This window comes from Octopus sinensis, linkage group LG7, assembly GCF_006345805.1.
Source record: "Octopus sinensis linkage group LG7, ASM634580v1, whole genome shotgun sequence".
NCBI lineage: Eukaryota > Metazoa > Mollusca > Cephalopoda > Octopoda > Octopodidae > Octopus > Octopus sinensis.
In genome coordinates, this window is record NC_043003.1 from 2,916,001 (window position 1) to 2,941,362 (window position 25,362).

The 25,362-nt window shown below is 35.6% G+C and overlaps 1 protein-coding gene across 1 annotated transcript in view; it reads left to right on the forward strand.

The window, feature by feature from the left end:
• LOC115213943 (multiple epidermal growth factor-like domains protein 6) overlaps positions 1 to 19,549 on the forward strand; it is a 95,290-nt gene extending 75,741 nt beyond the window's left edge. The window contains exons 14-19 of the mRNA XM_029782946.2: positions 2,574 to 2,746; positions 5,050 to 5,148; positions 9,130 to 9,194; positions 11,587 to 11,724; positions 15,622 to 15,721; positions 19,050 to 19,549. Of these exons, the coding sequence (XP_029638806.2) occupies positions 2,574 to 2,746; positions 5,050 to 5,148; positions 9,130 to 9,194; positions 11,587 to 11,724; positions 15,622 to 15,721; positions 19,050 to 19,091 (617 nt within the window). The 3' untranslated portion in view covers positions 19,092 to 19,549. The remainder of the gene's footprint in view (positions 1 to 2,573; positions 2,747 to 5,049; positions 5,149 to 9,129; positions 9,195 to 11,586; positions 11,725 to 15,621; positions 15,722 to 19,049) is intronic.
• The last annotated feature ends 5,813 nt before the right edge of the window (positions 19,550 to 25,362 follow it).

Sequence of the window (25,362 nt, forward strand, 5' to 3'; positions counted from 1 at the left end):
TATGGCCACAGTCGAATGACTGAAACAAGTAAAAAATAAAAAATAATAAACACAAGGTCAGATTAATAAGTATTTGGACTGTTGCCATAGTAACAAAGCTAAAGCACACAGAATGAAGCCGCTTGACGAAGATTGACCTTGAACTCTGCTGTGCATGTGTACTAAGTTTTAACGTTCTACCTCACTTCTGTTGTATACAGCAGTGCTTGGAAGGAAAGTGTGATCATCGCATTGACCATGACAGAGAAAGTTGACATGGCAATACCAGCTCAGAGGCCTAAGTAAAGTTGCAGAAAGTGTATGGAGAGCGGTGTATGAGCAGCACACAAGTGTGCGAGTGGTTCAGATGTTCCCAGGATGGCTGCAAAAATGTCGATATTGACAAACGTTCTGGGAGACCCGCAACCAGCAGAACTGAGAAAAACATCGCAGAAGTGCGACCAACTGTGAGGGGAAATCGTTGAATCACCATCCGTGAGTTATCAGAGGCTGTGCAGATTAGTTGTGGTTCAGTTCAGTCCATTATCCCTAAAGATTTGGGTATGAGATATGTGTCTGCCAAGTTTGTGCCAAAACTGCTTTCAACTGACCAAGAAGACACTTGGGTTTCAGTTGCACAAGATTTCCTTGATTGTGTCGAGAACAAAGAAAGCTTTTTGAAAACTTTGCATAAGGCCTCTGAGCAGGTATCATCAAGCTTTTGGCAAAATTCAATGCAGGTTCTCTGCTCAACTTTATCATGATCAATGCAATGAACACACGCTACACACCTTCCTTCCAAGCACTGCTGTAAACAGCAGAAATGAGCCAGAACATTAAAACTTTGTGTGCATGCACAGCAGAGTTCAAGGTCAATCTTTGTCGAGCGGCTTCACTTTGCTTGCTTTAGCTTCGTTACTATGGCAACAGTCCAGATACTTATTCATCAGACCACATACACTTACTTAAGGTGCATAATTTCCTGTTATTAAATCAATTATCTTATTAATTTTACATCCAGTCTTGATATGAAAGTTATCAAAATATCAATTACATTGACCCCAGTATCTGACTGGTACTTACTTTATCAACCCTGAAAGGATGAAAAGCAAAGTCAACCTCAGCAGAATTTGAACTCAGAATGTAGTGACAAGCAAAATACCTATTTCTTTATTACCCACAAGGGGCTAAACATAGAGGGGACAAACATGGACAGACATAGGTATTAAGTCGATTATATCGACCCCAGTGCTTAACTGGTACTTAATTTATCGACTCCGAAAGGATGAATGCAAAGTCGACCTCGGCGGAATTTGAACTCACAACGTAACGGCAGCCGAAATACCGCTAAGCATTTCGCCCGACGTGCTAACGATTCTGCCAGCTCGCCGACAAGCAAAATACCACTAAGCATTTCTCCCAGCATGCTAATGACTCAACCTTCATAGTAGTAGTAGTAGTAGTAGTAGTAGTAGCAATCATCATCATCATCATCATTTAACGTCTGCTTTCCATGCTGGTATGTGTTGGACGATTTGACTGACAACCGGCAAGCGGGAAGCTGCACTGAGCTTGAATCTGATTTGGCAAGATTTCTACAGCTGGATGCCCTTCCTAATGCCAACCACTCCAAGAGTATAGGGGTGCTTTTTTACGTGCCACTGGCATGGGTGCCTGTCAGGTGGTACTGGCATCGGCCACATTCCAACAGTGCTTTTTATACATCACCGGCACGGGTGCCAGTCAGGCAGCACTGGCATGGGCCACACACCAATGGTGCTTTCTATGTGCTACCAGCACAGGTGCCAGTGTGCTGATACTGGCATCGGCCACATACCAATGGTGCCTTTGCATGTGCCACCAGCACAGGTGCCAGTCAGGTGGCATTGGCATCGGCCACACTCGAATAGCAATCATGATGATGATGATGATGGTGATTACAATAATAATGATGATAATAATAATAATAATAATAATAATAATAATAATAATAATAATAGTAATAGTACTCTCTTTACTCTTTTCTTTTACTCTTTTACTTGTTTCAGTCATTTGACTGCTGCCATGCTGGAGCACCACCTTTAATCGAGCAACTCGACCCGGGACTTATTCTTTGTAAGCCCAGTACTTATTCTATCGGTCTCTTTTGCCGAACCGTTAAGTGACGGGGACGTAAACACACCAGCATCGGTTGTCAAGCAATACTAGGGGGACAAACACAGACACACAAACACACACGCACATATATATATATATATACATATATACGACGGGCTTCTTTCAGTTTCCGTCTACCAAATCCACTCACAAGGCTTTGGCCGGCCCAAGGCTATAGTAGAAGACACTTGCCCAAGGTGCCACGCAGTGGGACTGAACCCGGAACCATGTGGTTGGTAAGCAAGCTACTTACCACACAGCCACTCCTGCGCCTAGTAGATATGTAGTAGATATGGAAAAGTTTTCTTTGTATATATCCTGTTAATGCTGCACGTATGACGTTTATTTTACATGTAATCACTTTTATTCATTATCTATTGCTACTGTTTAAAATTCACAACTTGTTTATGCATTGTACCATTCCTAATATTTATCAGACCGGCATTACATTGCCCTGGATTATGCTGAAAGTGGAGATTTAAGATCTTACTTGTTAAAGATGCGTAAAGGAACAGACAAAGAGCCCAACGTTTTGGTTTTCTTCCAAGTGAAGTTGCTATATATTGCCGCTGAAATTGCCTGTGGCTTGCTATATCTTTCTAATCATCAGGTATTTAATAAATTTATTGTTTGCATCCGTTTTTTGATACTAACATGTTCTTTAGTTAGTTTGGAATATTATAGATATTATCATGTGTTATCATTTAATGCCCGTTTTCTATGCTGGCATGGGTTGGATGATTTGACAGGAGTTGGCAAGTCAAAGGACTGCTCCAAGCTCCAATGTCTGTTTCAGTGTGGTTTCTTCAGCTAGATGCCCTTCCTAATGCCCACCACTGCACAGTGGGTTTTGGGTACCTTGGATTTGTTAAAATACTTCCACAAATTCACATGTTTTTGTTGTCTTCTTTCTTTTGTTATTACTGTTTGTTTTTCCCTACTTTTCAATATCTAAACTTTTAGAACTAATGGAATTTGACCAAACTGATTTGCTTCAGGGAGATATGACCCAGTAAATATTGCCATCTCAGTAATCACTCTAATTCATATATAAAAAGAAATAGAATGGTCATTCTTTTGATCACTGAAAATTTGTAGCTTGCTTCTGCATTGTTGAATGAGAAAATGTAATTTTCTAGCAGTAAAATCACCGCCACAGAATTCTCCCAAAATATCATAAGATATTAGGATTGGTAATCTATTATCTTTGAGATAATTGATATGGATAGTTTCTGCAGAGAAATATAATTAAGAAGTTTATTGAGAGCTGAAAGCTGCAGCCATTGATTGTCTTCATATTGACCAATAATACCATAGCTAATAGTTAGGTTTAAATGACCAATTATTGACAGGGACTGGTGTAGCCTTAACCCTTTCACATTCCAGTAACTATGTCAAATAGAGTGTTTATCTATCCATATTGTTTTGAATTAATTGTGCATCATCTCGTAGCTTCATGATTTCAATTATGTTGTAAAGAGGTCTTTTTGCCACTGTTGTATCTGTCTTTTGGCGACGGTTGTCACTCTGACAGATATTGTTATATTCCAAAGTCAGAATGCTTCTATCTGGCACTGTATGACCCCCAATCATACAGTGATATTATCCTCAAAAGGTTGGATCGTTATAATGTCCATTCAGTATCACAGTATAATTACTATATCAGCACAGACACGACTATCAACACAGTCTACACATACTCTCGACATTCTGACCTTCTGCTGTGAACTGGCTACTGGTTTATTTATAATGGCTGGTTACTACCAATTTTTACTGGGAGGGGTATACACTATACAATAAATTATGTAGCTCTTTAGTTATAGAATGACATTGTAGGGTAGGTGGGAAACATTGGATCCAGCTGGTTTGAACATAAAACTGGTAGAAAATCTTGGCCAGTCTAAACAGGAAAGGGTTAAGGAGAGATTCCAAGGCTTTTTTAATATCTCAGTAGATGCTGCTGGGTATCTTGCCATAGTGCAGTGCACAGTCTGTCCCTGTAACAATGTGTGACAAAGATTATGCTGTAAATAATCGACAGCAAAGTAATTACGTTGAAGAAGAACCACTTTGTCAATATATTTTACATCCAGCATAAGAGACACCATGTTGCTATTGAACCAGTTGTAATTATATTCAGGTCAATTCTTGCTGCTTCCATAATACAAATCAATGTTAGCCCAAGTTTTCTCTGAACTTCTTGAACAAATGCCTCTAATCAGAGACAGTTACTGATAAGAACTGTCTTGAGACCATGTTTATAAGCCCAGATGTATATCTTATGTAGAATACAGGGGTTGCAAGCACTGTCAACTGACCCCAGTGTGTTTACTCCTATTTGTCTACGATGAGAAATTTTATCTGTGACAAAATACGGTGGATGGCTATGTTGTGGATGGTTCAGATATGTCTCAAGAATATCTTGAACTGGTAACAAGTTTCTATCTTCTGTAAAGTATTTGAAAATTAGCAAGAAACAATAGCAAGACCATGGTTTTGGGTGGGATTCTTTGATGATTGACCACAAAATCAATACTATTGATTGCCATGCATCAGGATCTCAGCAGTTTAGGATCTTACGAGGAATATTACAACCATAACAGGACAATTCCCCCCAACAACAACTACCCACTAGGACAATTACCCACTCTTTGTTAATTACCCCCTCTTCAATATATCAAGAAGTTTTAAATCACCATCTGTTGTCCTCAGGGGTAATTGTCCTTGGTGGGTTATTGTCCATTCGGGGTAAATGTCCTAGACTCATTCCAGCATGCCAGAGGTTTGAGATATTGTTCACATCTTCCCAACTGACTCAGTAGCCACAGCCATTGAGCACAGTCATTTCTGTGTGTGTTTGTGATGTTACTCTCCTCTGAATTTCATATTCATGCTAAGTATTTTCATTTCCAGACAATCCATGGCAATTTATGTGCACAGAACATATACCTTGATGAGATATTACGTGCCAAAATTGGAGGTTTTGGTTTCACAAAACCAGCCGTAATGAAGGTATGTATATATTATTTGCTGTAATGTTCCCTATAATTAACAACTAATAATATACTGGTATATCTTTTTTTCTGCCTCTGATGATATTCTGCTTTATGAAATGATTTAATTAATAAAATTATAATTTTTAAAGTATGAATCGTAACAGCTGTTAGATATTATGTTTATTTTTTCAGTGAATAAATATACTTATTAATTGATGTTTCTCCATTTTCTTATTTTCTTAAATCAGTATAAACCTTGGTTTATCTATTAGGTTGTCAAGAAAGTTCTTGCCGATCTTAACCTTTAAATTCAGATGCACGTATCTCGGCTCAAACAAAACTTTATTAAACGAAATAAACACCATCAGAATCAACACACTTTTACCAACGCGACACAAGTCTATTTATGCCAGTAGCGTAAAAATCCTGCGTTCTGGTGGTGATGAAGTCATTGAAGGCGTGTTTGGCATCATCTTGGTTTTTTAAGCATTTCTCAGGCAGGAAGTTGTAGTCGGTAGGCGAGAGGTCTGGTGAGTTTGGCAGATGAGGCAGAGTTTCGGAGCCCAATTCGTTGAACTTCTGCATGGTCAGTTGTGCGGCCGAGCGTTGTCATAGAGAAGAATTGGTTCTTTTCTATTGACCAATGCTGGCTATTATTGTCAGGGTTTCTTATGCATTTCATCCATTTGCTGACAGTACTTCAGCGTAAAGGTTTCACCTGGATCCAAAAAGTCACCATGACCTTGTTTTGGTGCAACTTTGGCTTTGAGAAGTGCTGTAGAGTTTCGTTGGCATCCAACCACTGAGCATTGCTGGTTGTTGTAAAGAATTCAGTTTTCATCACAAGTCACAATCTGGTTGAGAAACAGGTCATTCTTGTTGCAAAAAAGGGAAGACGACACTTCAAAATGGCGTCTTTTTGGTTGTCATTCAATTCATGCAGCACCCATTTCTCAAGTATTTTTGTTTTTCCAATCTCTTTCAAGTGGTTGGAAATTGTTGTATACGTTACGTCTAATTCAGAAGCAAGCTCTCGAACCGTTGTGCATGCACTGGCTTCGACTAAGGCTCTTAGTTGATCGTTGTCGACATCCGATGGCCGACCACTACGCTTATAATCTTTAAGACTCGTCATCGTTATGAAATTTCTTGAACCACCATTGTGCTGTATGTTCATTAGTGGTTCCTGGGCCAAATGCATCGTTGATATTGTGAGCTGTTTCAGCAGCTTTTCGGCCTAGCTTGAACTGGAATAAGAAAATTGTGCGAATTTGCTTTTTGTCCATGTTGTATTCAACGTTCCGGAAAAATGGCCTAATTATTCAAAAAGAAAAAGAGTAACACGATTAGATAGAGCAAAAAATGGGCTTTAAAATTATATATAAAGTCAAAGTAATTTAACGAAAATTCATTTGAAAATACATAATTTAAAACCAAAATTAAAAATTCCGCAAGAACTTTCTTGACAACTTAATAATTACCTATTATTCATGAGTATTATAATTAATATTCACAACAAATACTAGGTAATGGACAAGTATTTAGGCAGAATGGTATTGGAATCTTATATGTATACCATTCTGCCTAAATAATGGATATATAAATGCAATATCCCTGCATATCTCACATCTATTTTCATTCCTCCACTTCACTCTCTATTTCATATCTTATTTAAATTAACTATTGCTTAACCGTTTTCTCACATTGTCTCTGATGAAGGGATATATCAAATATCCTGGAAACAGCTGTAAGACCTTCTCTTTATAAATGTTCTAAATTCTTAACAGCCTTGGTTTTTTTATCTCATTCTGAAAAAAATTTTATATATATATACATCATCATCATCATCATCATCATCGTTTAACGTCTGCTTTCCATGCTAGCATGGGTTGGACGATTTGATTGAGGGCTGGCGAACCAGATGGCTGCACCAGGCTCCAGTCTGATCTGGCAGTGTTTCTACAGCTGGATGTCCTTCCTAATGCCAACTACTCTGAGAGTGTAGTGGGTGCTTTTACATGCCATATATATATATATATATATATATATATATATATATAATATATATATATATATATATATACATATATATACATATATATATATATTGCTCTCTGAGTATATAGTGAATTCAAAAATTACTCTATCGAAAACATCGAGATAAGTAAGGAAATTTTTCCAATCATTTGATAATAATAATGTGTTTGTGTGTGTGTGTGTGTCCAAAAGAAAATAAACCATTGGTTTTGATATTTGAACTGAAAAATCCATAAATCATGAAATGAAAATATAAGAAAAATATGAGGAACATGGATTGTGGTTAGGAATTTATATTAATGGAAACTCCAGTTGGGAGAAACAGTTACGTGTTCCCTTACAAAATTATAATAGCATGTGTTTTATAGTATATATATCACCGTGACCGACTAGGCTATCAGATGTTGTTACATATTGCTGGTCACAATGCGCTTCACATTGTTTTAGCCTTCAAATGACGCCACCCCGCTGGCTAAGCGAGCAGGCCAACAGAAGAAAGAGTGAGAGAAAGTTATGGCGAAAGAGTACAGCAGGGATCGCCACCACCCCCTGCTGGAGCCTCGTGGAGCTTTAGGTGTTTTCGCTCAATAAAAACTCACAACGCCCGGTCTGGGAATCGAAACCGTGATCCTACGACCGCGAGTCCGCTGCCCTAACCACTGGGCCATTGCGCCTCCACATTATAATATATATACTGCTATATATATATATATACTTATTTGTCATTTGAATCAGTGAATTGTATGGAATTAGTTTCTTGGTTTCTCCTGATTGTAATAGAAATTGAGTAATTGATTAACTCTGTTGAGTTTTCCTCAAAAAAATCTGGTCTCAATTTCCTTCTGTTTGGTGAACTGTGACGATGCAGAATGAAAAATGTTCTGCCAAGGAATCACTGGCACCAGGTTTGAACCGATAATCAGGAGACTTGTTACCTCATATAGACTGTCATTTTGAGCCATCGTCGTCTGCTGCTGCCACCCCCCACCACCATTTAATGTCCTTTTACCATTCTGGTATGTATTGGATGGTTTTTATAGAATCCAGTGAAGCACAGGACTGGATTGAGTTCCAGTGTCAGCCATGACATGGTTTCTGTGGTTGTATGCCCTTCCTAATGCCAACCTCTTTACAATGTGTGAGTGTGTGGCTTTTTTGGGGGACGACCAGCACTACTGGGGTTGCTAAGTAAGTTGCAAGGCAGAAAAGGAAGAAGAAGAGTGGTTATGTGGGGTGGGAGGAGTATTTGAGAGTGGGGAGGTAGCTTTATGCCAGGTGTTGAGAGGTGTGGCAGAGGAGCAGGCACAGGGGTCTGGCCAGGGAGAAGATACATGACTGCCCCGCATTATACAAACTGGCACTTCATTGGTTACGACAATGAGTGCACCAGTGGGACAGCCTGCTCGTGAAATTAATGTGCAAGTGGCTGAGTACTCCACAGATATGTTGTATACCCTTATGTAGTTCTCAAGGAGTTTCAGCATGACACAGAATGTGACACAAAGCTGGCCCCCTTTCAATTACTGGTACAACTCATTTTTGCCAGCCGAGTGGACTGTGGCAATAGCAATTTAAAGTGTCTAGCTCAATGACACAATATTCTTCCAGGAATTGAACTCATGACCTCACAGTCATGGGCCAAATACACTAACCATTAAGCCTTCACCCTGCATTACACCCTTAGGGTGGGAGTACTCGGGAAGAAGATACGAAGGTGGTGATGGGGTACCAGAGCAAAAACCTTGAGGAACAAGTTGGTGAATATCAGAGAGGGTCCAAACGGTGGACCCCCCACCTTCATTTTCCTTCTCTTTTCAGGTTAATGAGATTATCTCCTGTTTATACTGGATTATCTGTTCAGATTAAATATTTTGAAAATTTGCATATTTTTTTTTATGCCTAAAAACAAAATGTTGATCTGGGAGAAATTGATTTTCATTTATTGATTGTTTTGTTTCAGGACGAGTTCAAGTGGCAAGCGATTGAAACACTGAAGACGGGTTGGACAAGTACCATGAGTGATTTGTAAGTGTGAACTTGTATAATATGTATATTTCTGAATCCCTTAATAGGTTAAAATTATTAAATAAAATGAGTTAGCAAATTTCATGTTGTATGAATCAACTTTGACCTGCAGGACTCTCTGAATGACATGACTCTCTGAATGATATAAGTCTCTGAATGACATGACTCTCTGAGTAACATGACTCTCTGAATGATATGAGTCTCTGAATGACATGACTCTCTGAGTGACATGACATGATTCTCTGAGTAACATGACACTCTGAATGATATGACTCTCTAAATGACACGACTCTCTGAACATTACTTGATTGCTTTAGTAGTGTGGCCTGCCAAATGTTGAGCCCTGTTTCATGCAGTCAGCTTCTCAAAAAGGTTGCCCATGATACTGAGTCCCGTTTTTAAGGAGACAATAACTTTGAACCCACTGATTACTGCTTATTACTTTCATTCACTCCAATCATCCCTGAAGGGCTTTGAGATCAACAGTGACACCTGGGAAATGCAAGCACAAGACCCACTGTGCCTGGTGAAGCTACAGCAACAGAAGTGGAGGCGCAATGGCCCAGTGGTTAGGGCAGCGGACTCGCGGTCGGAGGATTGCAGTTTCGATTCCCAAACCGGGTGTTGTGTGTGTTTATTGAGCAAAAACACCTAAAGCTCCACGAGGCTCCAGCAGGGGGTGGTGGCGACCCCTGTTGTACTCTTTCGTTCCAACTTTCTCTCACTCTTTCTTCCTGTTTCTTGTCCCCGACTTCCTACGCAAGCGCTGAGCCTGGATGCGCATTCATCCATCCGTCGATGCTCTCGGTGTCAGGGGTTGACCTGCTTTCTCTTCTGCGAGTCTTGCGAATAGCAAAGGACCACATTTCAGACTTCTCCCATCTTGCGAGCTCTGGGACAAAGACCGTTCACTCAACAGCAACAGCAGCAACAGAGGCACCATCTTTTATGAGCAGAAGAAGATTGCAGGGGCACAAAAAGAAAACATGGACAATGCAAGCCCAGAGCCAGCTCCTTGCTTTCAGTCCCAACAGACCCCACCAGTTCTTGACCTGTGGCAGAGCCTTCTCAGAAAGCAATGGACTGATTGGCCACAGCTGGACACACTGTGACCCTTCGTCTTCTCCCAAATAATGTCCTTTGCCATTGTTGACAACAGACAAACTAATAATAATAATAATAATAATAATAAAGTGTTATCATGTACATTATTTTGTCTTGGTATAAAAGATGGGCTACAGCAAATACAGCTCAATACCACAGATTTGCTTGTCAGTTGTTTGACCATAACCAGTTGAGCATGTCCCTTAGTGGCTGACGATATGTGCATCTCTGATCACGAGCAGAAGTAGTGGGGGAACATCATGGCCATGTGTTGAGGGGGATTCTTTGGGGTTTGAATAATTCGCCTCTGGAAACATGGGTGGTTCTTTCAACATCCTTAAACAACCCTTATTCAGGGACCTTTTGAGCGGATTGGGCTACTCAACCTGAAGAAAATTCTAACTGGGCCCCACCTGCAAGGTCATGTGCTGTTTATCTTGATATGAGATCACCATGTCGCGCACATATGGTTGTGATGCATGTGCCTGGTGTACCTTTATCAGACAGGTAGTCATGATGGGTATATTGGGCTTCGTATATTTTACCCCAGTGTCACTTTGATGGCATGCACTGCTCTCTCACTCAGTAATAATAATAATAATAATAATAATAATAATAATACTCTCACTTCAAGTATTTCAACTGTGACAAGAAATCATAAACATTCACCTCCTTAATCATATTAAGTGTCTTACCTTTTCCAGTGAATATTATTCTGGCTTCTATAGAACTAGATATACAAGAAGCCTAGTCTTCTGTGCCATCTATCCCTGAATCAGATCTTGAAGAGACTTATCCTCTTGTGTCATGAACAGTAATCTATAACTCTTAGCAACTTTAAAAAGAAAAAAGGTACTATAGTGATTGCCTTGGATCGTAGGGTGACCTGCTGTGCTTGAGGAGACCTATTGAGTCAAGTACATCAACATCAAAAAATCAAATGGAAATTGTAGTTGTGATACCCATGCTGGTGGCACATGAAAAAGCACCAACCAATCGTGGTCATTGCCAGCCTCCTCTGGCCCCTGTGCCAGTGGCATGTAAAAAGCATCCACTACACTAACAGAGTGGTTGGTGTTAGGAAGGGCATCCAGCTGTAGAAACCTCGCCAGATCAGACTGGAGCCTGGTGCAGCCTTCTGGCTTCCCAGATCCCCAGTCGAACCGTCCAACCCAGGCTAGCATGGAAAACGGACGTTAAACGATGATGATGATGAATATTTCATGATAATAATTTACTTGTAAAGAGTTGTCAAAGAATAATACTAACTGTTCCTTTATAATTTCAGATGGTCTTATGGTGTCTTACTTTGGGAAATAATTACTGTTGGAGGAGTACCTTATGGTGAAATGAGTCGGCAAGAACTGCTCGACCATCTCATGTCTGATAAACGTCTTGAAATTCCTAGCCAATGTAACCCAGAATTGTGAGTTAATTTTGTGATTATACAATCTTCAAATACATCTTTATATCATTTAAAAATAGATCATAGAATTGTATAAACCATTGCGTAAACCTTAGTCTCCAAAATACATCTCAGAATTCAATTGAGCAGTTTGAATTGTGTAAAACTTAGATAAAATAGAATATGTAAAAATTGTTCTCCTTCATCTCTGTGAAGTAACTGGAATTAATTTTTATTGCATTTCATTTTATCATCAAAATCTACTGACTTTTTATTCTTTATGAAAGAATCTTCCGAATAATCACTGTTGGCTGCAAGAACTTCTCTTGTGACTCTTAAACAAGTCATTCAGTCACTTTTCAAGTCTTTCAACTACACGAAAATGATGTGACATAAATGTTGAAGGTCTTTCTAAAGTTCACACACAAACGATGAGGTGTTGAAAAAGTACCACAAACCCCTGATCAGAGGCCCAACCTTCCAAGTTCTTTTACAGAGCTTTGAAAAACCGAAGGACTGCTGCAATAAGTTTGCGAATCTGAGAGGGGAATATTTTGATTAAAATCACGATTAACTGATTCTCCAGTAACTTTTCAGCACCCCATCGTACATCTAACATTTACATATGACTGGATGGCAAACCACTTGAGGATCCACATTTGAACAAGAAACTAACAAAAATAAAGCTCATATTTACTCAACCTCTGATGAATGTACTTGTCTCATTGGCTACTGGACTAAATGTTACTGACCTTGGTAAGGTTCTTAGTTCAAATATACACCAGATGATGACCAGCAATTGGAATGCACTGGGTCTGGCTCTCAATGTTTTGACAAATGAAAGTTCAGCAAGACACAGCTGCATGGATCTCTTAGTTCAATGTTTGGTCATGTTGCCACTGGACTTATGGAAAAAGTGTGATGGTGGTAGTGCTGGTTTCTTCGTTTTTCTGACCACTCTACAAAATAAATATTATTCCAGTGGTTTGCCTGGTTTCTGCAGAGCCAGTCCCATCATATGCTTGCCTTTCAGACTTTTGCTGGTTCGGTGCAGCAAGTGCTATAAACCCAATAGTTAGGATGCAGGATTTGTATAGGGTTACTTTCTCTTAGATGAACAGTTAAAGAGCTGAAGGGCCGCATCTACCCACAGGGATGTAAACACACCAACCCTGGTTGTCAAGTGCTAGGCACACGCACATACACGTATATATACGATGAGCTTCTTTCAGTTTCAATCTACCAAATCTACTCACAAGGCTTTGGTTGGCCCGAGGCTGTTGTAGAAGACACTAGCGCAAGGTACCATGCATTGAGAATGAACTCAGGACCATGTGGTTGGGAAGCAATCTTCTTACCACACAGTCACGCCTGCATCTATAAATATATATATACATATATTTTTATATTGCAATTGCAGCGTGGAAGGTGTTTATAAGCCATTTAAGAAACACACAAAAGCCGTTCGATTCACTTCAACATTTAAGTTTAATTTGTCAAAATATTTTCGTCGCTAAAATCCGCGACCTGTTCACTGACAAAAATCCGTGCTGCATCTCAGTGAACGGGTCGCGGATTTTAGTGAACAGGTCGTGAACAGGTCGCGGATTTTAGCGACGAAAATATTTTGACAAATTAAACTTAAATGTTGAAGTGAATCGAACGGCTTTTGTGTGTTTCTTAAATGGCTAATAAACACCTTCCATGCTGCAATTGTTTTCGTTTCAGCACACGATCTCAGATCAAATTACTTGCTATGCGAGTACATCTCCGTAATATTTTTATATTAATATTAGGGAAGTTATTTCCAAGTCCACAGGGGAGAGAAGTTCAATTTAGTGGTACTAAATACTAAAATGAATTACTCACTGTATTATATACAGATATATAGATAGGTTTAAGAGACAGAATCACCCTCAACAACTCAATCATCATTGAATGACATTATCCACAATAGGTACATATAGAACTAAATATTAAAATTATCAAAATTAATACCTTCAATTCCTATTTCAAATCATACGAGCGTTTCATGACAATATATTCCTTGATATTACTGAAAAAGAATGTCTCTAAATACAATACTATATTAAAACGATTATATTGCCAATCTTCAGGTCTCGCATATATGAACTTATTTTGCTATTTACATCCTATATAAAGACATGACAGACTAAAATTATATAACTAGAAGTTGTTGGAATAATTTTACTTTAGTAAATAATGAACAGAAATGTGGGATAAAAGTAGTAAAAAGAAATGTTACCTGTATGGTAATTTTCTCTCCATGAATTAAACATTGATTTATCTCTTTCTTAAATGGCTCTACCTGCCTGATCTTATTTCTTTATTATTTTATAATTAGCCTTTATTTATTTATAAAATTAATCTACTTTTTGTATCTCTATAAATTCATACTTGGCTTATATAAAACTATACTGGTATATTCACTACTTATAAAAAATACTGCTTAGATTATAATTTTATTAATATATAATTAGCATGTTCCTTTACCTCAATACTCCTTTATTAATACCAGTATATACCAATTAATCAATATTCACAGATACCATCTGATGAGTTAGTATTTAAGTGTACAATATGTATAAATATTAAACTATTTCTGGATAATTCATTTTCCTCCCTCTATTGTGCTAAAAGTTTGGTATATACTCAAAAGTATTCATAAATTTCCATCCTTTTGTTATAATATTCTTCTTAATAATCCTCTGAATAACCCTAAACTTTAACTCTATACAATATAGTAACATTGTTTAAAATATTTAACTATAGTCGCAGGAGTGGCTGTGTGGTAAGTAACTTGCTTACCAACCATATGGTTCTGGGTTCAGTGTCTTCTGCTATAGCCTCGGGCCGACCAATGCCTTGTGAGTGGATTTGGTAGATGGAAACTGAAAGAAGCCTGTCGTATATATGTATATATATATATATGTAAGTGTGTGTATGTTTGTGTGTCTGTGTTTGTCCCCCTAGCATTGCTTGACAACTGATTCTGGTGTGTTTACGTCCCCGTCACTTAGCGGTTCGGCAAAAGAGACCGATAGAATAAGTACTGGGCTTACAAAGAATAAGTCCCGGGGTCGATTTGCTCGACTAAAGGCGGTGCTCCAGCATGGCTGCAGTCAATTGACTGAAACAAGTAAAAGATTAAAGAGTAAAGAGTATAGTACTACATGATAAGACTTCCCCTGTTTCATTATCAATGGTCTGATGGTGGGTGACCCTCTTAATTGTCAGCTAACATCTTGTTTTAAGTTTTCCCTTACCAAACCTCATGATATTGCTTCTAATAAATCTTGATTTTTATGACTATACCAACTATGATGTGTGTCTGCTCCCTCAGCCCTACCCCTAACAGATACTGTCCCTCTGTTCTCTCAGCCTTAGATACACAAAGGATTTGATAAACTAGCCTACAAATTAAAACTGACCCCATAAAAACAAAAAAAAAATCAATGACAGGCAGAGTCTGTAACAATGTATATCTTCTTGAAAACTTAGTAACTTCTATGCTGGAATGAAGACAACATGTTCTTTGTCTATCTCCTTAACTTCTTGGAGATTTTAGGTATAATTATGCCAATGTGTCCATCTGTTCTAATTTAATTAAATTATATGTCTTTGTGAAGCTAAGGATTGCTCTGCATTTTAAATTGATGTAATGATTGGATTGTTCAATTAAATGGAGTTGCATGAAACAATCGTACTACATTACCTCTGGATATCCTTCTTGCTTATTTTGATTTTAATCATCTTATTTTGAAATTGTATGGATAATACCATACTAAATTCTGGTGCCTCAACTTAGGTACCATATTCATCTGAATCTAAATTTTTGCTGAACTCATCTACCATACCCAACGTATATATATATACTGATTTCTTTTCTTCTTTCAGGGAGTCATTGATAAAAAATTGCTGGAAAGAAAATGAGAGAGAGAGAACACCATCTGACTTGATGCATGAAAAGCTGTTGGAAATGGCGAGTGAAGGGGAGGTCTGTGAAAAAGAAATATCACTCTAAAATAATTCCTTATCATTTTGTGGTTTAATGAAATTTTTGCATTTTTATTCATGTCTCATTTTCATTTATTAGAGTTTATATTTATAAAACGAAAGAAATTTATTTTTCTTGAATTTCATTTTCTATTTTTTAAAAAAGCAACAATTTTGTCTTGCCTCTCACTTATCGCATTCTCATGTAAAAAAAAAAGAAAAATGAAATAAATATTTTTTTATTTTTGTCAAAATATTTCCTGCTTTCACACTGCATGTTTTTTCCCTCTAAACCCACATAAATAATGTTTTCTTTCCCTTGAGCCAGGCTTTAATGTATCTACATCTACAAATATATCTCCGCTTCATTAATAACCATACATTAATATTCCTTTATTTTTTAATTATGAAGATTATACTCATTAGTCATTACCATTATTATTATTATTCTCCGGCAGAACCATTAGCACACCAGACAAATGCTTAGCTGCATTTCATCTGTCTTTATATTCTGAGTTCAAATTCCACTGAGGTCATCTTTTCCATTCATTCTTTCTGGGTCAATACAATAAGTACCAGTCATGCACTGGGGTCAATATAATCGACTTCGCCCCTCCCCTGAAATTGCTGGCCTTGTACCAAAATTTGAATCCCTTATTATGAAACTCTAATAGATGAGGGCACCATTCATAATAGATCAGTGCTTTCAAATTTTGGCTCAAAGCCAGCAATTTCTGAAGAGGAGCTCAGTTGATTACATCAACCACGTGCTTACCTGGTGTTTTATTTTGCCAACCCCCACAGAATGAAAAGCAAAGTTTATCTCAGAATTTGAACTCAGAAAGTAAAGAGCCGGAGGAGATGCCTCTGAGCCATTTTCTCTGACATGCTTAGATAACGACAATCGTCTCAGGAGTCCAAACAGAAATTCCTCATCACGTTTGAAGTTACATACATATATACAGGACATGAAGAAAAAAACTGGGACCCAGTTGGTCACAGTGACAAGGGTTCCAAGTTTGATCCAATCAATGGAACAGCTTGCTTGTGAAATTAATGTGCAAGTGGTTGAGGACTCCACAGACACGTGTACACTTAGTGTAGTTCTCGGGGAGAATCAGCGTGATACAGAATGTGACAAAGCCAGCCCTTTAAAATACAGGTGCTACACATTTTTGCCAGCTGAGTGGACTGGAGCAACGTGAAATAAAGTGTCTTGCTCAAGGACACAATGCGTCGCCGGGAATTGAACTCACGACCTTACGCTCATAAGCCAAATACTCTAACCACCTAACTATGTGCCTTCACCATACTCACACACACACATGCATGCATGCACACACGCATACATTCACACACACATAGTTAAAAACATAGTTGTGATTCAGTGTAAAAGTCCCATTGTTTTGTAGCATTTGTCCTGATTCCTCTCTGATCAAGAGGACAGTATATTTATTTTCAGTGTTTTGCAGAACATAGCGGGGCCAAAGAACCTTTGGAAAACTAACAGAAGTAGTTTAGCTACAGCTTATTTGTCTGATTCTAGAAGAATTATAGGGAAGCCATCTGGGTCTGTTGCTGAGTTGAAGCCCTTTTTGTGTAAAGCAGTGATTATATCAACCCATTTTGTTATTGTTAATGTTTTCAACCTTTGTGCATGATTCCCTAAGTGCCTCTAATATGGTTAAATGTCATATATTCTGTGTATATTTCCTTTATGGTGACACTCAAAGCATTTCTTCAAAATGCCAAATGGGATTACGATTTTAATAGTTTGTATCCCTGCTTCGTCAGCAGTAAATGTTTAATTCAATTCTTACTAAATGTTTTCATACATTTCGTATTCAAATAATATGTAAATTGATGTGTACAAGCTTACATCAATTTGCATAATTATAATGTGATTCAATCTGGTGTGTGTGTCTGTGTGTCACTTTTATGCTTGTGTAAAATTGCTGTAGGATTAACAGACAGGACTGCTAATGTGAAACAGCTATCTCAGGCCATATACTTTGGTAATCTCTCCTTTTAATTCTGGCTCAAAACTGCTTTTATTTACTAATGATTCATATTGAACATAGAAGGGTGTCTGGTTATTACTAGAATTGCCTCATCAAGGAATATTCTTGCTCCGTGAATTCTTAATCAATACATTTGATTTGCAAATTTATTTCACTAACAGAAATTCAAAAAGGGAAGGTGGGAGGAAGAAACTTTCCATGGTTCCTATAGTCTTTGTTATATTTCTCACATCCTTTGTTTTAAAACGACTGTACTGAAATGATATCTATCTAGTTAGACCATTTTATAAATCTGTTAATAGTTAAAGAACAATTTCCACACCATTGCATATATCTTGATCTGAGTAGTTTCGGCATGTATAGGCAGTAGCTGCACTATATCAGGCTTTAGGCATGCAAAATACATCCATTTAACATCCTTTATTTGATGGCTTATAAGATGTATCGTTTCTTCCAATAAAAAGTCTCAAAAAGTCACCCCAGGGCCCTCCATATTATACTAAATTGGTCCAATGTCAGAATCTTTAATGCACTAAAATCTTTTCACCTGCATATGTACTGCTAAAATTGAGGTACATCTAACAGACCCATGCATCTTTTATGCCGTCAAATATGGCAGATTATCTTCTTATTAATTCTTCTTATGCTTGTCAAATCTAATCTGTCAAATCTAATGCTTAATTCCTCATACTGCTTTGAATTAATCCTGCATTATCTCATAGCAAGGCAGCGAACTGGCAGAATCATTAGAACGCTGGGGCAAAAATGCTTAGTGGTATTTCGTCTACCACTATGTTCTCAGTTCAAATTCTGCCAAGGTTGACTTTGCCTTTCATCCTTTCGGGGTCGCTTACATAAGTACCAGTTGAGCACTGGGGTCAATGTAATCGACTTACCTTCTTCCCCCAAATTTCAGGCCTTGTACCTGCAGTAGAAAGGATTATTTTATAGCTTCAAGGCATTCAATGACATCACTGTTTATTTTTAGAATAACATTGCAGAATAGGTGTGAGAAGCCAGATCTGGTTGGCTTAAACACAAAACAAGTTGAATATATTCAGGCTGAATAAGGCCAGTTTAAATACTGAACGGCTGAGCATAATATCGTCAATTTTACAAGATTTGATCCCTGGTCAAATGCTTTTGCTATGAAATTTAACTCATTTGGTCTTCACATGTTTAAGACTTGAAATTAATTTTTTAAATACACTTTGTCTATATTCTTTCTAACTTTGAGTTTTCCTTCTTCTTCTTCTCTTCTTCTTCTTATTTACTAACATTAACACCAATGCATTCGTTTCATTTCAGATGTATATTGCACCAACTAAAGAACCAAGAAAACGTAATTAAAAGCATCTCTCAGGCATGTTAAATTTTCTGTGCTGTTACAGAATAACTGATGTTACTGGATTAATTTGAATGATTTGTTATAGACTTTGTTACCTCGTTCAGTTATGCTGGATTGAGAAGCAAGTTGAGGAAGCTGTCTTTGGTAGCAAAACTAGAACGTTATGCTATTTTTGATCTGCTATGTATATAAACATATACATATATGTGTGTCTCTGTCTGTATATCTATATTCATATATGTATAAACATTTGTATATATATATATATGGATACCAGTTTAGAATAGTAAGGTTGTCCAACCAGTGTGTTGCAATTGGCAACTAAATGGAAGATATCTCTCGTCTATAATTGAAGACTTGATATCAGGAAGTGTATCCAGTTATATAAATTCTGCACCAGAAAAATTCTATAAAACATGGTGAGAATCAATATCGTATAAGATGAGAAAAAAAAAAAAAAACTAAAATGATTGGGAGAAAAAAAAATGTATTGATATATGCATATGAAGATAAAGATATATATGCATGTAAATTTGAATATATAAGTGTTATATATATGTGTATATATAATATACGCACATATGTACAAATGTATGTATGCAACATTTTTCCGTAACACGTTTATATTACTCTGAAATAAACTTGCTAATAATTGCATTAGAGCAGCGTAATTTGTTGGGTGCCAGAGAGTCTTGGTGATTTACGTTACGGAAGAACTTTTTAAGAACCTTTTTGATGACAGCTTCACTGTAAAAGGGCCGAAATTCTAATGTCCCTAATTTTCCCTAAATCTTGATGACTACTTAAACATTCAAACAGGTTTTGTTTATGGAAAAGACATATATATATATATATATATATATATATATATATATATATATACACACATATACATATATATATAATATATATACATATATACATATACATATATAAATATATATACATATACATATATACATATATATACATATGTATATATATACACACACACACACACACATATATATATATATATATATATACACATATACATAAATACATATATATACATATCTATATATATATATATATATATATATATATATAATATACAGGTATATATAATATACATATACAAATGCATATATATATATATACATGCATACGTACATATACATACATACATATATACATACATATATATATATATGCATTTGCTCAAGATTGACTTATTCACTCTCTCATATATTTCCTCACAACTGAGTATATATATATATATATATATATATATATATATAAAGATTAGACATTTTTTTTTTTTCTTCCCCTGTTGAAATATTGTTTAAAAAGAAAACCCACCAAAAAACGTCTTTGAAGAAATGAGTTATTTCTGTATTATATTTTTATTGGTTTATTTGGCTTTGTTTCTTCAAAATGTATTTAAACTTTATTATTCATAATGATAACCTTTTGTCTCAGTTAAAATTTTATTTTCAAATTGAATGCATGGAAATCATTATGATAAATTAGGAGTTTATTTTGTATATAGCCATGATGTAATATATTATAAACAACAACTAACTCAACATGATAGATTGTGAGCTGATCTTTAGTGGAATATATAATTTTGATACAGTTGAAGTTTGATCTTATTAAACGATTTTGTTATAATGTTAAGAGATATTATATAAAGATATATATCTGTTTGTGGCACACAAATGACTTTATTTTTCAAGATTATTTCACTATCATCAAATGTGATGACAACAAAGCCAAACTTTGATCATCTTCAATGACTTCAGTTCCACAGCTTTGGTAAACTGTTGAAGCTGTCACTTACTACTATTCCTCATAGTTGTTTGTCCTCTTCATTCCTTTTTTTTCTTTTCTTTTTTTTTTTTTTGTTGTTGTTGTTGCTAAGCATGTGAAATTATCAGAATACGATTGAAACGGCATCTTTGTACTTCTGGCAGTTCTTATAACATTACTAATTAAAGCTTCTACTAACCCGAATATATTCTGTCTACCATCAAATAGCTGTGAATATATTAACCGTAGCTGTTGTAGTTCTAATCCAGGTCAGTCCTCATCAAGCAGATACGTGATCAAAACCATTCCTGCTGCAACCATCCGTCTTTTATTCAACGTATTGTCTATCTAGGAATACATTATCCAATGTGTCCTTTTAAAAAAAAAAAAGATGCAAAGGTGTGATTTGAGGGAGACATGGCTGCTACTCTTAGCTCACACATTGACCGACCGGATCCATTAGTGGCTCCATAAATTGTAATCGTTTAAAGAGGTTAAGCTTTTATATTTCAGGCCATGCTGGAGTACTGTCACGAATATCAAGAACCCTGAACTGAAGTGGTTAATAATGACTATTTGACAGAATCTCAGTTACAACTTAGCTGCCAACGTGAGTGTGTGTGTGTGTGTGTGTCTGTGTGTCTGTGTGTGTGTGTGTGTGCGTGTGTGTGTGTGAAGCACGATTTGCTGGCATCAAGTGATAATAATCACATTGATGATGAACCCTTAAGTATGGGTCCATGAATTTCCCTGACTACAACAACAACAACCACTGAACCAAGGACACAAATTATAGCAAGCTTAAAAACTGCCAAATGTACATAAATGTTGATTTCTGGGATATAAATACCAAATCAAAATTATATTAGAACCATTAACTGCTGATTTAGTGTGTGATATGTTGGTGTTTACTCACAGATTTTGGTTATAATAGAATTCTTGTAAAGCCTGAGCCAGCATTTGCAGAACAATTGACTCTTTCATTCATGTTCTTTAGAGGAATTCTCTTTCTATAGTTATAGCATTTCGATTTTACCTTCATTTTCATCTTGTACAATCTGCTCTTTATTTCTGTAACTGTGGCCAAATTTTCCAAAGTTAAGCAAAAGCAGTCAAACGAAATTATTTTCATTTTTCCACTCTAAAATTTCTTCTAAAATTTCTTCAACAGAAATTTTAGAAACATGTTGTTACGATTACCTCCCTTTAGACGTTAGCTTTGCATTGTAGTTCTACTTTGATGGAGCCTGCTGCCGAAGTGTTTTACACCTGTAATAAAATACAAACCAACAGATACAATAATACATCGTTCATGTCGATAAAGTGAATTATGCAACTAAATATTTATGATGGGTTCAATTTCCAATGCAAATTTATCGAACGCCCGAAGGAAGTCATAATAGTCAACTATTTTTAAATTGTTTTGATGGTAGCACTATTACACATTCGAATTGCACACTATATTTTAAAATTAAAACTATAGCAAAGGTGCGTTCAGGTTTAACTTTTAACTATTAGTATCTTAAAAACCAACTACTTAATTAAAAAGAAAATAGTTACGAAATTTAATACTAGCTCGTATATAATTCCTAGAAATAATTTCATCTTTGCATTGTGCTTATAGCAATTTCCATGCTAAAGTTCCATCATACATCGGCTGCAAATTATATCATAAATATTATAGATATGAACTTCATATTACATCATATTTTAAAGAGATCTTAGAATATTTTCATATGTAAATTTCATAAATAATATTTAGATGTCTGTTTAACTTTGCAGTTATGTAAAAAAAAAAATATATATATATATGAAATTTAAACTTCATTAAATATTAATTATGAAATGCTTAAGAGTTTTAAAATTTGAAAAGTTCTAAAATATTTTCCAGTATTCTTAAATTTCACTAAATATATAATCCTGTAAATAGAGAATATATCTTCGAAAAATTAGAAACAAAATGCGACATGTCAATAACAATATATTTTGAACTTTCACCTGAATTTAAGTAATTAACAGACAAACTAATTAGTGAATTTAGTTTTCTTTCATATTTCACAATTATTTTTGTTCTTAAATTTTTTTCCTGTTTTAATTACAAATATAAGATAATTAAAACTTCTGAAGGTTATTGAGAGAATATACAATACAATAAGTTCATTATCATTATTATTATAATTACTATTATTATTACTTTTATTACTTTTTTTTTTTCTTCTTTCAAATTTTCTTCCATTTCTTGCCGAGTGTCTTCCCGACTCCTAGGGCAAAGAAACTCATAGTGTATATTGGTAGGCCATTAAACCAAACTCAGTAGTTCGTTCATTTTTTTTTTTTTTTTAAAGTTAAATTATTATTATTATTATTATTATTATTATTATTATTATTATTATGCTAATTACAATGATTTTGTGTAATATTAGTCATTGCTTGTGTTTTATTCTAATTTTTTTACAATTGTGTAAAATGTTATTAAATATCAAGGCTGTTTTCAAGAAGTGTCTGGTAGTTGTTTAACCAGTTCCTCAGAGGTCAATCAATGGTTTTGGTCATCTGTTCTCTTTTCTCTTCCTTGTATTTGGTCTTTTATGTATTGTTTCTCTCCATTGTTCTCACCCTCATCCTCTTCCAATATCACACACTCCATATCTTTAGCAATTTCTATGATATCGGTGCCGCTTTAAAGCTTTGTTCAAAGATTGGCAGCCGGGTGAACAGGGTGGGCAGATTACCCTACCCCCACTTTTTTTTTTAAATGAAACATGTCAAGTCTCTCATAACAACTTGTCTCTTTCTTGGGGGAGCTGGTTGTCGTTTTTGTCATTTCCTGGGGACAGACACTCATATTTTATATATTTTGTTCATGTGCCTGTGTATAATTATTTTTAATTACATTTCACAATAGTTCAGAAATATTCTTAATAAAGCCGCTATTATAGGAGATATTATTTGAGACCCTGAATGTTGTTTTAAACTCTATACTGCATATTATAATAATAATAATGATAATAATAATAATAATAATGATAATAATAATAATAATAATAATAATAATAATAATGATAATGATAATAATAATAATAATAATAATAATAATAATAATAATAATAATAATGATGATGATAATGATAATAATAATAATAATAATAATGATAATAGTAGAGCCTCAAGAGTGAGTGTACTTATTGTGCACTTGGGACCATCTCAAAGAGAGCAATATTCTAGCATCAAAAACTGCAAATACCAAATTTCTTAGGAAGTATTCACTTGGAACAGCCCCTGCGTTAAGAAAAGTGTTGTGCCTCTAAGCTGTGGGATGGAGCTGAGATGTGACATAGATAAATCAGGAAAAATTAAGTGAATAATAATAATAATAATAATAATAATAATAATAATCATATTTTAATAGCCTACCAATGTATACATAGAGTTTCATTGTCCTAGGTGTCAGGAAGACACTCGGCAAGAAATGGAAATAAAATTGAAAGAAAAGGATAATGATAATAATAATAATAATAATAATAATAATAATAATAATTAGAAAGCGTAATACTATAAAACTTAGAAGCTAAAGAAGTCGTTGCATAAATATCTTCAGTATCATATCACCTGTGTCAGGTGCGTTAGTATCTTCCAGGTAGTTTTACAATTAAGTTTAGTCATTCAATCCCGTTTGGTGACGATGCTCTAACGTTGGGTCTTTTGGCTGTAGTCTTACAATATCCACATAGTTTATTAATTAATCAATCAATTTGTCCAGTGTATATTGATTTCATAGAACGAATGTTTTTGCTTTTGATGCAGTTTCAAACTTTTCACCTACGTTTTAAACTGTCCCATGCTTTTTTAATGATGATTTGATAAATATCTTAGCCAGGTATGCTAATCAGGTCTTCTAGACATGGTTTTTACTCTTGCTCCTACCTTTCCCTCTTCTGAAGAAATGCATAAAGTAATTGGCCAATAACGTAGACATTGCTGAAGGAATAGAATGTACAAGGGAGGTGGATGGGTGGGTGGGTGTGGCTATAGTGCTGTGAAGAAAACGGCTCTACACCAATATGGCCAACGCTAAACAATACCAAGCAAGACAATAACAGTAAAGAGAAGCAATCAATAATATCAATATTATCAAAAAAAAAAAAAAATGATTTAGCTACAGACAAAACTGTTGGAAAGGAAAGAAAATTTGGACATGTTGACAATGAGAGGGATTGAGAAAGTGTGTGTGCATGGGCATATATATATATATATATATATAAAATTTAGAGGATTGACCACTGAAAGTGGACAGCCTGTAATGCTAGATATAGACGTCAAATATATAGACTAGCATACAGGCTGTCCACTTTTAGTGGTCAATCCTCTAAATTTTGTATGTAAAAAAATTTTTAATCTTTAGATTTTTTAAATATGCTAGGCCACTGGTTTTAATTGATTAATATCAATTTCTACCCTTATTTAATTTTATATATGTATATA